This window comes from Narcine bancroftii, chromosome 4, assembly GCF_036971445.1.
Source record: "Narcine bancroftii isolate sNarBan1 chromosome 4, sNarBan1.hap1, whole genome shotgun sequence".
NCBI lineage: Eukaryota > Metazoa > Chordata > Chondrichthyes > Torpediniformes > Narcinidae > Narcine > Narcine bancroftii.
In genome coordinates, this window is record NC_091472.1 from 190760678 (window position 1) to 190783900 (window position 23223).

The window sequence follows — 23223 nt, forward strand, 5'->3', positions numbered from 1 at the left end:
ATTATAAAAATCCAGACAGTGCTCAATTTCCGCTTTGTACACGCTGAATAAGTGGCATTGCGATAATTATTTCAGAAAATACCAAATGACAAATTTTCCACCTTCTTCTTCAGTCAACGATAAAGTTTAACACGATACTGACAGAAAACTGCAAGCTCCGTGAAGAAATCAATATCATGAGAGTCAATAAAGAGATTTACACAAAACTATATAACAAACTCAGTGCAAAGTTACAGGAACAAAAGAAAATAATGAAGGAAATTGTTGAGGAGTCTGTGCAAGCTTACGACCAACGGTGAGTGAGTGTTCATAGAATCAATAGCAGATTCAGAACATAAGGTGGCTTGCTAAAATCTATGGAACTGTATGGATTTTTAAGTATGCATCTGTATCTGTCATGCAAAAGTGAACATAAAGGTTTCCAAAAAAACATTTTTTTTTTAGTCACATCAATGCTGAAATGGCTAATTTGCCATTTCTGAATAATTTGGGTCCTTGACCCCCTCTTGGCTTTTGGTCAGAAAAGACAAAAATATTGAAGCATGGAAATGATTTTGCTGGTTCAATGACTGGTTCAGAGAAAAGGGCACCTGAAGAACAACTTAAAAGATATTACATATTTGAACATTTTAGTTCCTGAGAATGGGTTTGGTCTTCCACATAAGGCAGGATACATTTGCCTTGGAGGTGATGCATCAAGGATTCATGAGGTTGATTTCACAATAAAAGGATTATCTGGCAAGAAAAGATTGATTACGTTGGACCAGTACTCTCTGGAAATTAAAAATAAATGAGGTAATGTTATGGAAGCATAAAACATTCAGGCTTAACCTGCAAGACCCTTGATGATGTTTCACTGATATCAGTGGTTCTTTGCCTTCTTCTTTCCACTCACATACCATTTTAAGTATTTTCCTATGCCATAGGTCCTTTGTGATTAGTAAGGAATTGCTTAAGGTAGTATGTGGGTGGAAAGAAAAATTTTGAAAACCAATGTTTTAATGTATCTAATTGGCTCGTTATGTGCATGGTTTCAGAACTCCAAAGGAAATGGGCCAATGGCAAATTTTCTCAAGCAAAATATTTCAGCAACAAATAGAGCAGCGATTCTCAACCTTCCCTTCCCACCCACATACCACCTTAAGCAATCCCTTACTAATTACAGAGCACTTATGGCATAGGGATTACTTAAAGTGATATGTGAGTGGAAAGAAAAAGGTTGAGAACCACTGGTTTAGAAGTTGGAGGCATTTTCTTAGAAGCTGGGAGATGAGGTGGAATTTATTTTTCCAATAGGTTGTGAGGTTAATGGAATTCTCTATCCAATGACCATAGGAGCTGTCATTGGGTAAAAGCATGGATGTGTTAGATGGGCTTTGGATCGACTAAAGAACCAAGAGTAATGGGAATGAGTTGGAAGAGGATTTGAGCCCAAAGATTAGAACTTGTTAAAGGGTGGAGTGGGCCTGAGGCCTTGTCCTGCTCCAGTTTTTTATATTCATGTGCCTTGATTGGGCAAGAGTCAAGGTTAATGTCTTGATTGCAGAAGCCTCTGTCATTAGTATTTTTCATTTTGAAACTGTTTAAAGTCTCATTTTTACTTATGGGTTTTCAGAGTGTAAGGAATTAAAAATCTCTTCTCTCAGCTTTGACTTAGAATTTAAAGTCATACTCAATTTATGTGCATTAACCCAGTGGTTCTCTTTTTCTTTCCACTCACATACCACCTGAAGTAATCCCTATGCTCTTGGTGCTCTGTGATTAGTAAGGGATTGCTAAAGGTGGTATGAGAGTAGGAAGGGAAGGTTGAGAAACACTGCTCTCGACCCAATTGTTTCTGAAATATTTTGCTTGAAAAAATTGTCATTGGCCTGTTTCCTTTGGGGTGATGACACATAACGAGTCAATTAGGTACAATTAAAATAGTGTTTTCAAACTTTTTCTTTCCACCCACATACCACCTTAAGCAATCCCTTACTAATCATAGAGCACCTCTGGCATGACAGAACATTATTTTCCACAACATTTTAAGCTGGTTGTCTCTGGAAAGTGCTGAGTGCAAGAAGAGGCTCATATCTTTCACACAGTTGATTGTCCGGCTCAGCCTGTGATCTGCATGGAAAAAAGATTTGAAAACCGTGGGAATTAGGTTCCTGGTTTCCAGCTCCTGTCCGGAAAATTCAAGCAGAATCCTTCAAATACACCAGAAAGATGAATGAACCAATTTTCAATGTCTCCTCCCAATATTGAGGCCCCAGTCACATTAGGTCAGCGTTGATGATGACCATATTGCTCATAATGGAGATACCAGACTCCCTATCACCAGACAATCTGTTCCATATGCTGTCATGGGAAGAGACACCAGGTGGAGGGAGGGATCGATTCAAGGTGCCAGTTGATGAAATAGACAAAGACAATGTGGTCAAACAATAATCATGGCTTTTATTAGCAGAAACTCATGGTATAATAATGAAAGAGAATAGGTGCATATACAGTTATATCCAAGGGGAGTGTTCTTAATAGAAGAGATAATCCACAGCCAATGTTAGTACAGCAAGGCTTGCCAGAGGGGTGACAGGCAGCTTGGTAGACATTCATCACAGTCTCCCCCCGGCAGAAGAAAGGTTAAAATCAAAAGGACAGCTGCTAACAAAGACTGAAGCAAGCGATACATGGATACTATGTTTGGCCTTGAGAATATTCTAACAGCCAAAATATGCCATTATCTAGCAAGCAATTGAAATATAATGAGATGTTTTATGAATATGTCAGCCTATCAGGTTGTTTACAAATTCTGGTGCTTCATCTCAAAACAGGTGGCTCCTTTGCAACCTTGCGAACTGGTACAGGTCCTGGGTCTGTAGTGTGGAAAGGACTGGCCTCTGGACCTGCTCCAGAATTGCCAGCATGAGGCAGTGGAGCCTCAGCATGGCCATCTGAAAGCTTACTAGGGGTCACAGGCTGGGGGGATGAGTCCAACCTCTCAGGCTCACTCTGAGTAGGGGTGCAAGGAAGGGGCGAACCAGGCGAAGCCAGATCTCTTAGGGGGTACAGTGTCAGTACTCCCGTCTGGGAATTTAACAAGAGTGTAGTTGGGGTTAGTATGCAATAGCTGAACTGGTTGGACTAGGGGGGCTCTGTTTTACGTGCCTGAGCATGGCTCTTCAGCAGCACGGTTCCAGGCTCTGATAAACAGGTTGGCCAGTCCATCACAGTTCCTGATTTCCTAGGAAAGGCAAACATACGTTCATGAGGTGTTTGATTTATAGACAATAGACAATAGGAGCTGGAGTAGGCCATTTGGCCCGTCGGGCCAGCACCGCCATTTTAGATCATGGCTGATCATTACCATCAGTACCCCTTTCCAGCCTTATCCCCATAACCCTTAACTCCGTTACCCACAAGAGTCTTATCTAACTCTCTTTTGAACATAGTCAGCGAATCCGCCTCTACCACCCTCTGTGGTAGAGCATTCCACAGATTCACACTTCTCTGGGTAAAAAAATGCTTTCTCATCTCCGTCCTAAAGGGCCTACCCTGTATTCTTAAACTATGCCCTCTAGTCCTCGTCTCCCCCATCATTGGGAACAAGTAATCAGACTTCACCTTGTCTATCCCCCTGATGATTTTGTATACCTCAATCATGTCCCCCCTCATCCTTCTAAACTCCAATGGATACAAGTCCAGTTTTTCTAGCCTTGCTGCATATGACAACCCTGCCATCCCTGGAACTAACCTTGTAAATCTGCGCTGCACACCCTCTATAGCTAGTATGTCCTTCCTCAAGTTTGGAGACCAGAACTGGACGCAATACTCCAGGTGGGGTCTCACCAGGGCCCTGTATAACTGCAGAAGGGCGTCTCTGTTCCTATACTCCAATCCCCTCTTTATGAAAGCCAACATTCCATTTGCCTTCTTCACAGCTTTCTGAACCTGCATGCTAGCCTTCAGTGACCGGTGAACAAGTACACCCAGATCCATTTGCACTTCCCCACTCCCTAGCTTGTCTCCATTTAAATAATACTCAGCTTTCCTATTACCTCCCCCAAAATGAATAACCTCACATTTGTTCACATTGAAATTCATCTTCCATTTAGCTGCCCACTCCTCCAGCCTGTCCAAGTCCCTCTGCATTTTCCTTACATCCTCCTCACACCCCACACCGCCACCCAGTTTAGTGTCATCTGCAAATTTGCTCATGTTATTTATAATCCCCTCATCCAAATCATTAACATAAATTACAAACAACTGAGGACCCAACACCGATCCCTGAGGCACTCCACTCGTCACATCCTGCCATTCTGAAAAAGACCCATTTACTCCAACCCTTTGTTTCCTATCTCTTAACCAATTTCCTATCCATGTCAGCACCTTACCTCCAATACCATGCTCCCTGATCTTGCCCACTAGACTCCCGTGCGGTACCTTATCAAAGGCCTTCTGGAAGTCCAAATACACCACATCCACTGGCTCTCCCGAGTCCACCTTCTTTGTCACATCCTCAAAAAATTCCAGAAGGTTAGTCAAGCATGACTTACCCTTAAGGAATCCATGCTGACTAGCCCTTATACTATTATTACTGACTAAGTGTTCTGCTATTTCTCCTTTTATGATGGACTCCAATATCTTCCCCACCACTGATGTCAGGCTAACCGGTCTATAATTTCCCATTTTCTCCCTCCCTCCTTTCTTAAAAAGCGGCACCACATCAGCCACTCTCCAATCCTCAGGGACCTCCCCGGAATCTATGGAACTTTGGAAAATGTCGACCAGTGCCTCCACAATTTCCATAGCCACCTCTTTAAGCACCCTAGGATGCAGCCCATCAGGCCCTGGGGATTTATCAGCCCTCAGTCCCAACAATTTACTCATAACCTCCTGCTTCTGGATCCGGATATCCATTAGATCCCCTACCTCCCCAGTAAAGTTCCCCAAGTCTCTTGGTACCACATGACCACTACCCCCTAACTGACTATAACCTATACCCTCCTTGGTGAAGACAGTTGCAAAGTATTTGTTAAATTCCTCTGCCATCTCCTTGTTTCCGGTAATAATTTCACCCTTGCCCATTTTCAAAGGGCCAATTTTAGACCGAACCAATTTCTTCCTCTTCACATACTAAAAAAAGCTTTTGCTATCCTCCGCAATATTATCTGCTAATTTCCTCTCGTACTTCATTTTCCCGTCTCTTATGGCTTTCTTAGTTACCCTCTGATGTTCTTTGAAGGTTTCCCAATCCTCTAATTTCCCACTCCGCTTCGCTATCTTATAATTACTCCCTTTGGACTTGATAATGCACTTGATTTCCTTAGTTAGCCAGGGCTGCCATTTGCATCTCCTAGAGCCTTTCCTCCACTTTGGAATAAATTTGTCCTGAATCCTGTGAAAAATGTCCATAAAAACCTGCCATTTTTCCCCAGTTGTCCTCCCAGCTAGTGTATCTTCCCATTTTATTTTGGATAGCTCCTCCCTCATAGCTGCAAAATTCCCTTTATTTAACTGAAGTACAGATGCTTCCGACTTCCTTTCCATTTCGCTTTCTAATTGCAGCTTAAAAGTAACCATACCATGGTCACTATTCCCTAATGGCTCCCCTACATCAAGGTCACTTATTAAGTCTGCGTCGCTGCACAGCACCCAGTCCAGAATCAACTTCCCCCTGGTAGGCTTCTCCACTAGCTGTTCCAAGAAAGTATCTCGTAGACATTCTATAAACTCGCTCTCTTGCGTTCCTGCCCCCATCTGATTATCCCAGTCCACCTTCATGTTGAAGTCCCCCATAACTACCGTATTGCTACCACTTTGACATGCCACTCTTAATTCCTGATTTATACTACTACCGATATCTGAGCTACTTTTCGGAGGCCTGTAAATGACCCCCATTATATTCCTCTTGCCCTTGCAATTTCTTAATTCAATCCAAACAGACTCTACCTCACCTGTTTCAATGTCCTTCCTTTCAAACGCCTGAATCTCATTTCTTACCAACAGAGCTACCCCACCTCCTCTTCTTAACTTTCTGTCCTTTCTAAAGGACGTGTACCCTGGAACATTTATTTCCCAATCCTGCCTTTCCCGCAGCCATGTCTCCGTTATTCCGACAATGTCATAACTCCCATCGCCATTTGCACCTCAAGCTCATCCATTTTATTCCTTACACTCCTTGCATTCATTCACAATACCTTGATGCCATACCTCCTTTCTCCCTCCACCTTGGTTCTTGGTGCATTCGTTCTTATTCTCCTATCACTTTTAGCTCCCTTATTCCTTATTGTTTCACCGTCTATCGGAACCACCCCTATATGCTCTCTCCTATCTACTTCCCTATCAGTCCTGTTCCCTTCCCCCTGCCAAATTAGTTTAAATCAGCTCCGACAGCTTTATTAAACCTAACTGCCAGTATATTGGCCCCCTTCGCATAGAATGTATTGCCTCAGGCAACACCTCCTGCCACCAGGTAACAGGGTAACCATGTGTTTTTAAAGCAAGATTAGACAACAGACTCGCCAAGGCAAATAGCGCCTTTGGAAGATAGGACAAAAGAGTCTGGAAAAACAACCAACTGAAAAACCTCACAAAGAATAGCGTATATAGAGCCATTGTCATACCCACATTCCTGTTCGGCTCCGAATCATGGGTCCTCTACCGGCATCACCTACGGCTCCTAGAACGCTTCCACCAGCGTTGTCTCTGCTCCATCCTCAACATTCATTGGAGCGACTTCATCCCTAACATCGAAGTACTCGAGATGGCAGAGGCTGACAGCATCGAATCCACGCTGCTGAAGATCCAACTGCGCTGGGTAGGTCACGTCTCCAGAATGGAGGACCATCGCCTTCCCAAGATCGTGTTATATGGCAAGCTCTCCACTGGCCACCGTGACAGAGGTGCACCAAAAAAGAGGTACAAGGACTGCCTAAAGAAATCTCTTGGTGCCTGCCACATTGACCACCGCCAGTGGGCTGATATCGCCTCAAACCGTGCATCTTGGCGCCTCATAGTTCGGCGGGCAGCAACCTCCTTTGAAGAAGACTGCAGAGCCCACCTCACTGACAAAAGACAAAGGAGGAAAAACCCAACACCCAACCCCAACCCACCAATTTTCCCTTGCAACCGCTGCAACCGTATCTGCCTGTCCCACATCGGACTTGTCAGCCACAAACGAGCCTGCAGCTAACGTGGACATTACCCCTCCATAAATCTTCGTCCACGAAGCCAAGCTAAAGAAAGAAGAACAGTCTTCCAGACTGTAGCATTAGCCCTTTCAATCTGCCCGTTGCCCTGCAGATTGTAGCTCGTGGTATGGCTGGTGGCAATCCCCTTTCGTAGCAGGGCTTGCTGCAGTTCAGCGCTCATGACTGCTGAGCCTCTATCGGTATGAATGTAATTGGGAAAACCAAAAATGCTGAAAATTCTGTCAAGTGACTTAATGACAGATGCTGACGAGATGTCAGGGCAGGGTATCGCAAAAGGAAACCTGGAATATTCATCAATTACAGTAAGGAAATATACATTTTTGTGTTGGAAGGTAATGGCCCTTTAAAATCTAAGCTAATCCTCTCAAAAGGTCGGGTTGCCTTGATGAAAGTGGGTTCTGGAGCTTTGAAGTATTGCAGTTTGCATTCTGCGCAAACAGGACAGCTTTTAGTCAGTTTCCTCATTTCTTCCAGAGAGTAAGGAAGGTTGTTAGCCCTTATGTAGTGGAAGAATCTCATGATTCCTGGGTGGCACACTCTGCTGTGGATCTCTTTTAGCCCCTCCAGCTGAGCACCAGTAGCAGATCGTGACAATGCGTCAGAGAGATCATTTAACCTGCCCAATCTGTACTGGATCTCATCGTTATAAGTTGAGAGTTCTATTTGCAAGCATGCCATCTTATTGTTCTTGATTTTACTTTTGTGTTTAGTACTGAACATGTAGGCTACAGATTTCTGATCAGTGACAAGAGTAAATTTTCTGCGAGCTAGGAAATATCTCTAGGAGCAGACAGCTTCAATAATAGCCTGGGCTTCTTTTTCAATGGCAGGATGTTTAAATTCAGGTCTGTGTAACTTGCGGGTGGTAACTTCTTAAGGGGGGCCATTCTTTCCGGGTCGGGGTGGATTTCGCCCTTGCGGACAATGTAGCCCAGAATGGGTAGCTCTGTCGCATTGAACACACATTTGCCCTCGTTAAATGTAAGGTTGAGTTCTTTAGCTGTTGCTAAAAATTTCTTTAAGTTGTTGTCGTGCTCAGCCTGTGTTTTCCCACAGATAGTGACATTATCCAGATAGGGAAACGTACCCTGTAACTCATATGTCCTAACAATCTTATAACATTTCCCTCTGAAACACAGACCCACCATTAGTGACCCCAAAAGGTACCTTTTTATACTGGTATAACCCCCCATCAGCCTCAAAAGTTGTATTGGGCCATTCCCTTTTCTTAATGGGGATTTCGTGATAAGCTGCTTTGAGGTCGATAGTGGAGTACACTTTGTGTTGTGCTATCTGATTAATCATTTCATTGATGCATGGTGGGCTAGGCATCCAGGTTCGTGTAATGGTTGATTGTCTGGCTGTAGTCAATAGCCAGTCATCTCTTAGTGTGATTTTTCACGACTACCACTTGAGCCCGCCACGGACTCTTACTAGGTTCAATTACTCCCTCTTTAAGCAGTCTCTGGGTCTCAGCTTTGATAAACTCACGATGCTCTTTGCTGTAAGAATGGCTCTTAGTTGCAATCAGCTGACACTCAGGGGATAAATCACTGAAAAGGGAAGGAGCTTTGATCTTTAATGCGGACATACCACAGTAACTAGCGCGGAGGATGGTAAGTGTGGGCAGTGGCCCACCCAAATTTAACACTACACTGTTCATCTGAAATTGAATATCTAACCCCAGTACCACAGGGGCTCAGAGCTCCGGCATAATAAAGAGCCACACATCAGCCAGGCAATGTCTCTGCAAATTTAAATTAACTTTACACTTGTCCCATACAGTTTTTGTAAGTTCACTACAAGCCATCGATATCTTTTGGTTCGCTGGATATCTTCGCAAATTTAAGGCTCTGCCAACTCTCTCGTGGATGTAGCTGTCAGTACTCCCCGAGGCTATTAGACAATCAAGAGTCTCACCATTCACCTCCCCCTTCATAGTTGACCGTTCCAGTCCATAACATCCCCCAAGCTTTGGAGTCAATTGAGCTATCACAGGGGATCTCACCTCGCCGTCACTTGAAGTCGATTCAGCCTGCTCATCTGAAGATTCCCCCTTTTCACAGTTGTCTTCCATTCCTGCAGCTCCAGGATACATTTTCATGGTGTTTCTCTTCTTATTATTATTAGTGGGAGTACTTTTCACCTTACACGCTTTAGCAAAGTGGCTGAGTTTCCCCACAATAGCTGCAGGTAGCAGATCGAGCTAGGCACTTCTGTCTGGGGTGCCAGGTCTTATCACAGAAGTAGCATTTTTCAGGAGTTCACCCTTTTCTTTCCTTCGGGGTTCCAGCACTTCTGGATGTTTCCTTTTCGGTTTCTAGTATTTCACTGGACTGCATGGCACTTCTCAGTGTTTTGGCTAGAGTGACTGCCCGGTCGTAGGTTAAGGGCTCCGTCTCCAGCAACCTCTGTTGGATGTAACTGGAGTTAATCACGTTGACAAAAGCATCCGGTTTCAAGGCATTGCAGTATTGTTGCACATTGACTGCCCTGACATCACATTTGTTTGCCAGTAAATCGAGGGCCAGTGCATAGACAGCATCACTTTCCCCGGGTTTCTGGCGTCTAGTCAGCAACTGGTGTCGAGCAAGCAGTCAGACATTCCCGGGCTATAGCCAGAGTGGTAGCTCCTTGCGTTACGGCAAAAGGGACCTCACCCAGCAGAGAGTTCAGGTGGCCCCACTGTATTGCCTCATTAACCACATTGTTTCAAGCCATGTAGTAATCGAAACAAGCAATCCAGTGGTTGAAAATTTCTCTGGCCCTCGGGGCAGACTGGTCGATTATCAGCCGCTCTGGTTTGAGTGCTGCATCCATTTCTGCTAATAAAATTGAAGTGCCAGTTGATGAAGTGGGCAAAGACGATGTGGTCAAACAATAATCATGGCTTTTATTAGCAGAAACTCATGGTACAATAATGAAAGACAATAGGTGCATATACAGTTATATCCAAGGGGAATGTCCTTAACAGTAGAGATAATGCACAGCCAATGTTAGTTCAGCAAGGCTCACCAGAGGGGAGACAGGCTGCTTGGGCAGACATCCACCACAGAGGCCTTCTTGAAGAAACATCACCACCCTCCTTATTCCTGGCACTCTCTGACTCATGACAGCCTGATCGCTTGGAATGCTGTTGAGAAGCACATCAGGAGTACAGATCAAGAGATCTCCATGTAATCATGAAAGATGCAGACCACCTCATTAACATTCTCCCCAACTGGCCCATTGGCCACTTCCTGCCCAACCGTGGAGTTCCTACATCAGCCTCAGCAGCTGAGCGAGAATCCGCAAGACCAGAGTGATGGTAAGGGACTGCCAAAGAAGAGGCAGAGTGACTGATTAGTGGGTTTCTCCCCCAAGGGCACTCAACCACCGTTCTTCTGAGTTTCATCCACCAGTTGGGACTGAATGATTGAGAGAATTTGTTCCTTGTGCAAGTCAGTTGCACACTAGGTCTTGCACTTCCAACTAAGCCAGTGGGGGTGGGGTTGGGGAGCATTTGAATGTAGCGACATGATGGATAGTTCTTATTGTGGCTGAACCGAAAAAGGTGACAACATCATTCCACTCAGCAAGGATTTATCTGGCCTGATTTCTTTCCTTCTGCACATCCCACATTCCAGGTTGCAATGCTACATACAAAATTTAAAATTGCTGGTGCAACCAGTGAGAAGCTTTAATAGAAAAGGTCTTCTCTTGCGAGTGGCAAAGTTTGGTCTTATTTTTTTTTTAAGGTCCTCTAAATCAGAAGAGCTGCCCAACCCTCCTGACATGACAGCCCAATAACACCTATTAAAAGAACAGATGTCCTCGCCAGCTAATGAAACAAGGGAAAAAAACTGCTACAAATGCCAATGCCACTCAAAACTGGGACGAATGCATAATTTGTTCAATTACACACAATATGTGCAAAAATTCTTTGGTGCTTCAGTTGTTCTAAAAATAGTGAATGTTTCTCTTTCCCAGGATGGAGGCGGAAACAAGGATAAATGCTGTGAAAGAACGAAGTGCTAAAGACATCCTTCTGTATAATACAGAGATAAAGGAACTCATGCGCGTTATTGATCATGAGACTAGGCTCAAAGACTTTATACTTATTAAATTTCGATCATTTACAAAAGAAGGTAGACTATCTTTAGTAAAATTGAAAAGATTTTTGTTTAAATAAGATGAGCTCTGATATCCAATATGAGAAAGTAGAGTATGATTTCCAGCTGACTTCACTGCTCTTGACCATCTCATGTGCAGGGATAGAAGGGAGGGAGATTCTGTTGAAGTAATCTCTAAGTCTTTGTAGGTTGCAAACAATCTTGCCGAGTATCCAAACAATATGGAGGGGTGGATACTGAATCTACAATTAAACCTCAATGTGATCCATTATGTGCACACGCTGCGTGTGTGCTTGTATTATGACAAAGTATAGAGATATGTTTTTGGGAGATAAATTGGGAAAGGTTTGTTAGAGTAGGTCACATACAAACACTTTAAAACAGATTTTATTTAAAATACTGGAGTTCTGCCCCATGGTAGACGTATCGGCGGCAGAGATTTTGGAAGAGCTTTGAAGAGTGCTCAAGACACTTCACAAATGGATTGTTGTTACAAAAGGCAACAGATGAAAGAGCATGTTGGAGCCACTATGTCTGGAAGAGAATTTGCTGTTCTGAGAGGGTCATGTGGTTTTTCAAGCAGAGAGAGTCAAACAGGCTTTCTCTCAGAGAGTCAGTGAGCGAGATACACACACACACACACACACACACACACACACACACACACACACACACACACACACACACACACACACAGATCACTTGTACAGTGTTACAGCCAGCAGAAGAAGCTGGGACTGGAACAAGACAAGCTGGCAAGCCCATTTGGAAGATGGCCTGGTCAAAGCTTTGTGGTTCATGCAACAGGAGAGGACTGGCTGTCTAATATTTCATTTGGAATAAGTGAAACAAAAAGGAACTCTGTGATGACCTGAAAGAAAGAGGTTAACATCTGGAGAACCCTGAAGGGGCTAGTTTAATCAGCAAGACACTGGAGTGGCTGATGGACGTACATCAGTTGTGGATGTCCTGGAACAACAAATCTCTCTGAAAACTGACAAGAACCTTCCTGAGTGGTAACCATTTACCTTTCAAGCACCAAAGTCTGGTGAACTTTATAAATGTTAAATTCTGTGCATAGTATATGAAATGCCTGCAACCAGTGAATTTGGAGAATGAGAAGTGAGATTGGATGGTGAATCAAATAACTTTTCTGAACATACACACACATTACATACACATGCTTGGTCTGAGCGGTTGGCACTGAAAGGGGATTGGAAGTGTTCTGACCATTGATTGAGGATGGAGATCTTGTCGCTGAGGAGGACTTCGCCGTCTGAGCTGCGCAGAGGGCTTTGGACTTGGGGTGAGGGGCCGTACACAGCCTTTAGTGTCTCATAAAAACCCCTGAAGTCGCCAATGTCGGCGCTGAGCTGGGTTCGTTTGGCGAGGCTAGTCCACCACTCATTTTGGATCTCCCGGAGTTTGCGCTGAAGGTGGCTGCATGCGAGATGGAAGGCTCATTTTTTTTCTGGCGAGGAAGGCTTTGCAAGGTGAGCCTGGTGGGCAGATCACTTCTTTGCCAGCAACTCCTGGATTTCCTGGTTGTTTTCGTCAAACCATTCCTTGTTTTTCCTGGAGGAGAAGCCCAGTATCTCTTCAGTGGATGGCAGTATGGCCATTTTCAGCTGATCCCAGAGGGTTTCAGGAGACGTGTCCATGAGGCAGATTGCATCCTCGAGCTTTGCTTTTAGGTTTGCCTGGAAGTTTCCTCTCACTATGTCTGACTGCAAGTTTCCAACATTGAACCTCTTTCTGGGGTTCTCTTCCAGGCCAAAATGTTTAGCCTGGAAGTCAGCCTGAAGAAAACTGAGGTCCTCCATCAGCCAGCTCCCCACCATGACCACCAGCCCCCCCACTTCTCCATCGGGCACACAGAACTCAAAATGGTCAACCAGTTTACCTACCTCGGCTGCACCATTTCATCTGATGCAAGGATCAACAAAGAGATAGACAACAGACTCGCCAAGGCAAATAGCGCCTTTGGAAGACTACACAAAAGAGTCTGGAAAAACAATCACCTGAAGAAACACACAAAGATCAGCATGTACAGAGCCGTTGTCATATCCACTGTCTTGGGCAAACTTATACCTCTCATTTTGTTCATTTTAGATTGGTCACAGTGTTTGAGCTACCGAAAGAAAATAGACACACACACCGAGAGCAGTTCAGTTTATACAAATGTTTATTACTAATTCAAAAGCTGATTTCACACTACAATATGCAAGCCCTTCCCAACTATACTTATCAACGCTTGGACTGGTCCCAACTGCCGAAGCGAGGCAACGACTGCACACTTGTAGTAGGTTGTCAGGGCGCTGGTAGCAGCTTCTCCACCTCCCCCGACCGGGACGTTGCTCGGACTCTGGCTGTTCTTCCTTCTTGACAAGGGATGTTCCCACCCCTCGGAGAGTCTAAACTTCAGCAGCAGGACCACAGGCTTATATACCCCAAAAACAATTAATCATGCACCTACTCCTTCTAATATTTGTCAGTCAAAATCAAAACTGAACATTACATTCTACAATTTAGAAGATTAATTATTATGGAACCAGGATGTTATAATTTCCTGGTTTATCTCGTAGATACAAAGACTTATTAAAACTTCTCGAGCAAGACAGGTTGTGACCAATTCGTCAATTTCAGAGTGTTGCATTTGACAACTGCTTTCCCTGGGCCTCACAGTGGAATTCCATTTCAAAGTGTATCTTCAGATAAGTCCCCATGGCTGAGTTTAATTACATCTGCTAGTTCTGAAAGTAAGGTGACCTGCGTGTGGACCCAGTGTTAGTTCCACGTAAGCAAAAAGCATCTGGGTACATGGTTTTAATCCTCCATTACACCCACACTCCTGTTCGGCTCCGAATCATGGGTCCTCTACCGGCATCACCTACGGCTCCTAGAACGCTTCCATCAGCGCTGTCTCCGCTCCATCCTCAACATTCATTGGAATGACTTCATCACCAACATCGAAGTACTCGATCTGGCAGAGTCCGCAAGCATTGAATCCATGCTGCTGAAGACCCAGCTGCGCTGGGTGGGTCACGTCTCCAGAATGGAGGACCATCGCCTTCCCAAGATCGCGTTATATGGCGAGCTCTCCACTGGCCACCGAGACAGAGATGCACCAAAGAAGAGGTACAAGGACTGCTTAAAGAAATCTCTTGGTGCCTGCCACATTGACCACCGCCAGTGGGCTGATCTCGCCTCCAACCGTGCATCTTGGCGCCTCACAGTTCGGTGGGCAGCAACCTCCTTTGAAGAAGACCGCAGACCTCACCTCACTGACAAAAGACAAAGGAGGAAAAACCCAACACCCAACCTCAACCAACCAATTTTCCCTTGCAACCAATGCAACCGTGCCTGCCTGTCCCGCATCAGACTTGTCAGTCACCAACAAGCCTGCAGCAGACGTGGACATATCCCTCCATAAATCTTGGTCCGCGAAGCCAAGTCAAAGAATATTCCTTAGAATTAGAAGGGGGTTAAGTAAGTCAATAGAGTTAAAGTTTGATACTGTGTTCGTGTTTAAAGATAAATAAAAGCAACTTGTGTTTAAGTAACCATTTGTCTAGGTGAATATCCATTGTTGCTGGGTTTATGGGTCCTCTGGGCTCGTAACTGCATGTGTGTGTAGAATGAACTAAGTATACTTTAGTTTCTAATATATGCTTAGCTCCTTTTTTTGCTTTGAGCTGTGTTAAGGGATGAGTTGCCCTGTAAACTTGTTAACACATCAAGTTGTTATCACGAGATCATTTTCGTGTGGAAACAGTGCTGCACGTTACACTGATGAAGCTGTATTTTTCATCAAAATACTTGATTATTGCCCATTTATTTTTGTTGAAGGATCAAAGATTGTGAATTTTCCATCCAGGGTTTTGTAGTTGATGCAGAGCAGGAGGAGCATCAGCTTACATCACGTTGCCCTTGCACAGTCATCAGAGAGTGCTAGACATTGACACTGGGTCTATCAATAATTCCCCAAACATGGATCATTATTCCATTAACTGCAAAATCATTACAGATATATTTTTTTAAGTAAGCCGGGAAATCTGTTTAGAAATTATAATTTGAATTTGTGCAATTGGAAATCAAGAAGTAACCTAAATGAAAATTCTAATGAAAAACACTTTCATACATTTTTCAGATAATTCAAAAGATAAAACTCTCAAGAAAACTGCTCAGGAAATGGAACATGAGGCGTATGAGGAAGTGTATAAGCAACTTAAACGTTTAACTGGCAGAGGCAACCTTTACAGTTTGGGTAGTGAATTTATTGCCACTGAGGAGAAAAATTATGCACTGTTTAATTTTATTAATGAAATTAATATTCAATTGGAAAAAAAGCAAGAGAAGATTCAGAATATTAAGGTTTGTAAAAGATTGTTGCATCACCTGCTCCATTGCTGCAGAAGAAAACCCTCTTGTACTGGGTTCCTTTGTTAGATCTAGGATTGCATTGCTCTTTCCATCTCATCAGCAATTTAAATTATTTTTGAATTTGGTTTGTATTTTGTTCCACAGAAATATTGCCATTGCATGTGTTCTGCAGGTTATTTCATCAGTTGAATTATTGAATTCGAGTCAGGATTTATTGTCATGAAATTCGGTGTTTTGTGGCAGCATCAGTGCAAATATTCATATTATAACCATCTGACAACATTACGATAAATAATAACACTAACAGGGCATGAAAAGTAAGGCCGTGTCTATGTTTCATTGATTATTCAGGAATCTGATGGCAGTGGGGAAGAAGCTGTCCTTGTGCTCGTCTTTAGGCTTCTGTACCTTTTCCCCAATAGCAGCAGAGTGGCCTGAGTGGTGGGGGTCTTTGAGGACAATGGCTGCTTTAAGACCTCCCTTCAGATAAATGTCCTCGATGGAGTGAAATCTGGTGCCTGTGATGTCACAGGCTGTGTTAACAACCCTCTGGAGTTTTTTCTTGTCTCAAGAGTTTGCACCTCCATACCAGGCAATGATGCAACCAGCCAGAATGCTCTCCACGATACACTTGTAGAAATTTAAGAGAGTCTTTGGTGGCATACCAAATCTTTTCTCAGGCACCTCACAAAGTATAGCCACTGGCGAGCCTTCTTTGTGATCACATCAATATAGATGCTCCAGGACAGATCCTCAAAGATATTGACACCCAGGAATTTGAAGTTCTTGACCCTCTCCATTACTGAGCCCTTGATAAGGACTAGGCCGTGTTCCCCTGACTTCCTCCTGAAGTCCACAATCATCTCCTTGGTTTTGCTGACATTGAGCACAAGGTTGTTGGTGTGACTGCAATGATATGGATTGTATACAGTCATTGCCTAGTAAAAGTACAGGCTGGCCTGCCTCCTGATGAGGAGGAGCACAAGCTGACAGTGACATTCCCATATCTTGACAATGTCACCATCTGCGGCCATGACCAGCAGGACCACGGTATGGCCAAGTCTCTCAACTTGATATACAATAAGGACAAGTGTGTGTTTAACACAGATCGCCTGGCCCTTCTCGGATGTGTGGTGGCACATGGTGTCATTGCCACGGACCCTGAACTCATGTGACCTCTTATGGAGCTCCCAGCCTCAAACACCCTAAAGGCACTGAAAAGGTGCCTGGGGCTGTTTTCCTATTGTGCACAATGGGTGCCCAATTACACGAATAAAGCCCACTCTTTGATTAAGTCCACAACTTTCTCATTATCGACGGAAGCCCAAGCTGCATTCTATCAGATCCGAGGAGACATCGCAAAGGCCACGATGCACGCCGTGGATGTCCATCCCGTTTCAGGTGGGGAGCGATGCCTCTGATTTCACACTGGCCACCACGCTGAATCAGGCAGGCAGATCAGTTGCATTTTTCTCTCGCATTCTGCACGGTGCTAAGGTACGGCACTCCTCGGTCGAGAAGGAGGCCCAAGCAATTGTTGAGGCGGTGCACCACTGGCGATATTACCTAGTCAGTAAACGGTTTACCCTGCTGACAGACCAGAGGGCTGTGGCCTTCATGTTCAATGCTAAACAGCAGGGTAAAATCAAAAGTGACAAGATTCTTAGGAGGAGGATTGAGCTCTCCACCTATAATTACAACATCTTGTACTGACCATGTAAACTCAATGATCCCCCAGATGCCCTATCCTGGGGAACATGCCCTCCACAACAGTCTGTGCCACCCCAGAGTCACAAGGTTGTACCACTTTATCAAGACTCGGAAACTTCCGTACTTAGTTGAGGACGTCAGGTCCATTACCAGATGCTGCCAGATCTCCGCTGACTGTAAGCCGCAGTTCTACCGACCCAAAAAGGCACATCTTATTAAGGCCACACACCCTTTTGAATGGGTCAGTGTCGATTTCAAGGGCCCCCTACCCATCGCAAATAGGAATGCCTACTTTCAGATGGTGGAGGACCAGTTCTCCAGGTTCTCCTTTGCTATTCCCTGCCCGGATATGACCTTGGTGACAGTAATTAAGGCGCTGCGCAGCATTTTTAGTCTGTTCGGGATTATATCCACAGCGATCGGAGGTCCTCGTTCATGAGTGAGGAACTGTAACAGTACTTCCTGGCCAGAGGCATAGCCACCAGCAGGACCACCAGCTGTAACCCCAGGGGCAATGGCCAGGTGAAAAGGGAGAATGCCACCGTCTGGAAGGCAGTGCTCCTGGCCCTTGGGTCCAAAAACATGCCAGTGTCCTGCTGGCATGACGTTCTGCCCAAAATGCTCCAAGCCATCCGATCGCTACTATGCACAACTAACACCACCCCGCCTGAATGCTTGTTTGCTTTCCCTGGGAGATTGGTGAATGGTTCCTCCATTCCTCCTTGGCTGGCAACCCCAGGGCTGGTCCTACTATGGAGACATGCGAGGGGCTATGAGACAGATCCACTGGTGGAAGTGGTCCACCTCATACATGTCAACCCTCAATACATGTTTGTGAGATATCCCGATGTGCCTATCCGAGACCTGGCGAGGGCTGGAGATCCCAAAACTGCCCTGTTGACCACCGACCACCCCACAGAGCAGACTGCCCCACACGGGAACTCAATACTAGAGGCTGAGCCGCCTGGCTCTCCTCTCCAGGAATCAGTCCCCCAAAAGACATTAAACACCACCCCCTCCCTCCAAGGAGGCCTCAGTCATCACCCCGACCCAGACAGTTCCCCCCTGCCCCCGGGACAGCTTCCCCTCCTGAGCAGTAGAGCACGGACATATCTGCCCCTTATCAGTCCTGCAGAAGGAGGAAGTCGCTGGTGCAACTGAACCTCTAGTTAGACAGGAATTTTTTTTTTGTCTGTGAGTCCCACCTCTGGAAAAAGGGGAGGTGGGTTTTGGTTTAAAATGAAGGGGTGAATGTAATGATATGGATTGTATATAGTCATTGGCTGGTAAAGGCACGGGCTGGCCCACTCCTTGATGACACTCTGCCCTGGACTCCTCCCCTGTGGTCTACGTCAAGCCACCTCTCCCTTCCTTGGATCCGGGCCAGCTCAAGCCTTCTGTACAATAAAGCCTATCGTTCCCCTCAGTCTTTGTCCTTGTGGTTATTGGGGCAACTGGTCGTGCTCATCAGTGACACCACTCAACGAGCTGATCTATCTCCCTCCTCTATGCTTCCTCATGTGATTATGCTGACAACTGATGCCATCGGCAAACTTGTAGATAGCAATGGAATTGTGCCTGGCCACACAGTCATGGATATATAATGAGTAGAGCAGTGGCTAAGCATGCATCCTTGGGGTGCGCCTGTGTTGATAATCAGTGAGGAGACGTTGTTTCCAATTTGTACTGACTGTGGTCTTCTGATGAGAAAGTAAAGGATCCAGTTGCAGAGAGGGGTGGGGGGGTACAGAGACCTAGAGTTTGTAGCTTCTTGACCAATATTGAGGGAATAATGGTATTGAAGGCCGAGTTGTAGTCGATGAAGAGCAGCCTCTGTACGAATTGCTTTTTTCGAGGTGATCCAGAGCTGAGTGGAGAGCCAGCGATATTGCATCTGTGGAGCGATTGTGACGATAGGTGAATTTCAGCGGGTCCAGGTCTTTGCTTGGGTATGTGTTAATTCTGTCCTTGACCAGCCTCTCGAAGCATTTCATCGCAGTGGAAGTTAGTGCTATTGGGCGATGGTCATTGATGCAGCTCATACCACTCTTCTTGGGCACCAGGATGATTGATGCCCTTTTGAAGCAGGTGGGAAAGTGTCCATGAACACTCCAGCTAGTTGATTGGCGCAGATTTTCAATACCCTGCCAGGCACACTGGGCATAGAAGGTGTTCAGCTCATTGGGTAATGAAACATCATAGCCCTAGAGTCTGCCATCGCTTTAAATCTGTGATGGCCTGGCTCCCTCCCATAGCTGGTCTGTATGTCTCTGTCTCTAGCTTCCTCCAGATTTGCCACTTCGCTTCAGAGATGGCCTTCCACAGGTTGTGCCCAGACTTCTTGTAAAGATCCCGATTCCTGACCTTAAACGTCCATGTTCAGGCCCTCAGCAGGTTGCGAATTCTCTGATTTATCCAGGGCTTCTGGCTGAGGAACACCTGGTCTGTGCGCATGGGCACACAAATCCACGCAGGTCTTGATGAAGTCAGTGACACATGTTGTACATTCATTCAAGTCTGTGGATGTGTGACTTGTAAGTGATTTTCTCCAGTTGTAATCTTTATGCTTACTGAGGACAACTAGGTAAAACGTTACTGAATTTATCGGACGAGGGGTAGCATTTTATCATGCTCCAAAACTGATCAGCTTTTGTTTTAAAATGAAAGCACGAACCTATCTCATGACATTACTTATTCTGTATACTTTGATGCAAAGCTTTGCAACCCCATTTATAAACATAGTCGCCCCTATTTGGAGACTCAGCTGAAACATTGGGAACTGCTATCGCAGCAGCTGATCATGATGAGATCCCGCCATGTTTTCAGTGATCCTCTGCAATGACTGGTGGGATAGAGTTGATGCCCTAGCTCTCCCCTTTTCCCCCTGTGAATACGCAGTGACTCATAAAACAGATCCATGAGCAATGCCGTTGACTGCAATAACACTGCGATATTGGGTGTAGTAGAATTTAGCAGCTGCTGGCTCTCTGAAGGTTGCAATTGATTGCCCGTTATTGCCACGACCATCACATTGCTTTCCAAGCACCAAAGAATTTCTACCCCTCAGAATTAAATAGGAGTGTATTTTTCTTATCCTAATGTATGGAATTAAGGTGTTTTACATTATTCAATCCACTAAGAATTTTTCATTTTTAAATCTACAGGATGAAATCTTACAAATCCAAAACCAGCGTAGCCAAAGTGAGGAAGAGATGCACAAGCTCATAAAGGAGATAGAGGTAAACATGTTCAATGTTAGAATGTAGCAAACACTTTGAGGCGTTTTGTTCATGATCGCTGACAAGAGCAACATGAATTGCCTTGAAGGAGTTATTTGACAGCATCCTTGAATCTCCGAGTCCTGGCGAAGTTGTTTGATGGAGGGTCAGATTTTAGATTCAGCTTTGATGAAGGAACAGAGATGCACTTTCAAGTCAAAATGGTAACTTCAAGTGGAGGAAACCTTCCATCCTCTGCATCCAGCACATCATTCTTTGACATTCCCGCCAGCCACAAGTTGATTTATGCATTGCTTCTTCCACTCCCCACCTCTTTCTGCTTCCCTAGTTCACATATCTTCCTTTCCCTTCCCTCCTTGTCTCTTGGCATTTAACCCTGTAAAAGAAAGATGTGCAGCACCTGCCCCCGCAACTCTGCTCTCGCCTCCTACAAGTGATGTAAACAGGCCTTCCAGGTGAGGCAGGGTTTCACGCTCACCTCCTACAACTGCTATTGCACTCTCTCAAACCTTGATGAAGGGCTCAAGCCCGAAATGTTGGGTTCTGTATCTTCAACTTTGCTACATAAAGGACACTGTTTGACCTGCTGAGCTTCTCCAGTGTTGTGTGTTTTTTACTTCATCCAGTTTCTACAAAATTTTGTGATTTACTTCTTGCTATTGCATTTGGTGCTCTTAACGTGGTCTCCTCTACATAGGCAGATAAAGCGATGAGGTAACCTGCATCCTCTGGATTCCTTTGTCTCTCCTTTTAACCCACCCAGGTACTCTCACAGAGTTCCTTCTTTCCACCCACCTGCAAAGAGCCCCAAGGAGCTTCGCAACAAGATTATCATACCAAATCTGCCATCAAGCTAACTTGGGAGGTACAGGGGAAATTGACCAAGACTTGGCCACATTCCTTGTGTCGGTCAAAAAGATAGAAGGAATGTGTGAGGCAGAGAGATTAGGGGAGGGAATTCCAGCAGTGACAACCCTGGCAGCTAAAATTAAGGACAAGATTGATAAAATAATTTAATTCCAGATGACAAAGAAGCCAGAATTGGGCAGCACAGATATTAGGGAGTTGTGGTTGCAGGAGAGAGTGGTTGTGATAGGCTCTATCAATGACTCCAAACCCGTAGTGAGGAACAATAGGCCTTATTACATTTTAGACTGGTAGCTGGCCTGATTCCATGTGCTCGACTGATGACAGGAAGAGGGAGGTTGACCTTTATTCCAGGGTCACGAGGGGAGGAGTTACCAGGGAGTGAGTCACCAGTGCGGGACAGGCCAGCTACCCATTGACATATACACCTATTTGTACCACCACAGATTGAAAACAGGGTAATTGATGATTACTCCTCCAATTGACACCATACAGATTTGGGACCTTAATACCCTTTCTTCTTAATTGTTGGCTGAAAATTGTAGAGTTCCAATCAAGTTGGACTTCACCATATAAATTTTTTTTAAAGTTTTTTATTTTAAAAAAATCAGACTGAAGATATTCAAGAAATTAACACTCCTCTATCCCCTCAAAGGCAATTAGAAATGGGTAATAAATACCACCTTCAGTCTCATGAATATTTTTTTTTAAAATCGCAAAGCAAACAGGGCTTGCACTGAAAGGACAATAATCAAAACATATTTTATTGCTGCTCTCAGCTTCTCCTGAGCTTTAGTACTTATGGCAAGTTCACTCTTTTACAAGTAATTAGAGGAAAATGTTCAGAAAGAGTTCCCCATTCTAATTGGCCCAAAGACCAGTGTCACCATGACCCCAGCAGTTTCTCCATTGGGTAGGTGAGGTGAATCCAAATCATCATCATTCGACAATGTTGCTGCTGCAGTTTCTTATGAAGTTTTCCCAGGGCTGATCATCCTCAGTTGCTTCACCTTAACCTTCCCTCCCTCGTAAGGGTAAAAATGGGGATGGCTGCTCTCAGCTGAATTTCACTTCCACTCACACGACTCCCAAGGTAACAAACTGGCCTCTGCAAAGTGTTCAGCTTCGCCAAAGGATGATGATATGGAAGCTGAAATTAAATCAGGAATTTTTTTTCACATTATCGTAGCCATCTAAATGTGCACTTCTGATCCACAGTATTGTCTGTTTTCCACAGCAAACCCTTGAAAATACAACGCAACAGACTATTAAATATGAAAGAATGTATACACATGTCAGCAAAACCCTGGATCAACTGAAATTGAATGTGGAATCCCTTGCCAAGAAGATACATTGTGACTTGATGCCAATCCAGCAGAAATTGTGTGGTAATGAGGGAATCTTAAACTTCAATGCACTGGATTATTTAGGTGAGCACACTTGATCAGAAACGGGACTAGAGATTTTGAGTGGAAGATTGGGAGCATGGTTCTCAAACTAGACTGAGGGCTGAGGACATTAAAGTGGTGTGAGGGCAGCAAGTGAAATGACTGCTCGAGGAGAAAAGCCACGGAATAGTCTCACAGTCAGAGATATGCGTCAAAAATATTAATTAATTTTTTTTAATGGAGAAAATGTAATCATATAAATGTATCATCAATGTATATTAGCACAGTGCAATTCCAGCAAGTTGTGAGTTCCTGTTCACTTCTATAA

The 23223-nt window shown here is 44.6% G+C and overlaps 1 protein-coding gene and 1 long non-coding RNA gene across 9 annotated transcripts in view; one reads left to right on the forward strand and one right to left on the reverse strand.

The window, feature by feature from the left end:
• Positions 1-23223, forward strand: part of LOC138761370 (coiled-coil domain-containing protein 63-like) — a 135045-nt gene that overhangs the window by 100108 nt on the left and 11714 nt on the right. For all 8 annotated transcript variants that reach the window (XM_069933358.1, XM_069933356.1, XM_069933353.1 and 5 more), the window contains 5 exons: positions 114-295; positions 11166-11323; positions 15459-15682; positions 20566-20640; positions 22745-22937. In XM_069933358.1, coding sequence (XP_069789459.1) covers positions 114-295; positions 11166-11323; positions 15459-15682; positions 20566-20640; positions 22745-22937 — 832 coding nt within the window. The remainder of the gene's footprint in view (positions 1-113; positions 296-11165; positions 11324-15458; positions 15683-20565; positions 20641-22744; positions 22938-23223) is intronic.
• The window catches only part of LOC138761371 (uncharacterized), a 29287-nt gene continuing 28213 nt past the window's right edge, over positions 22150-23223 (reverse strand). The window contains exon 3 of the long non-coding RNA XR_011356278.1: positions 22150-22657. This is a non-coding gene — a long non-coding RNA (uncharacterized lncRNA). The remainder of the gene's footprint in view (positions 22658-23223) is intronic.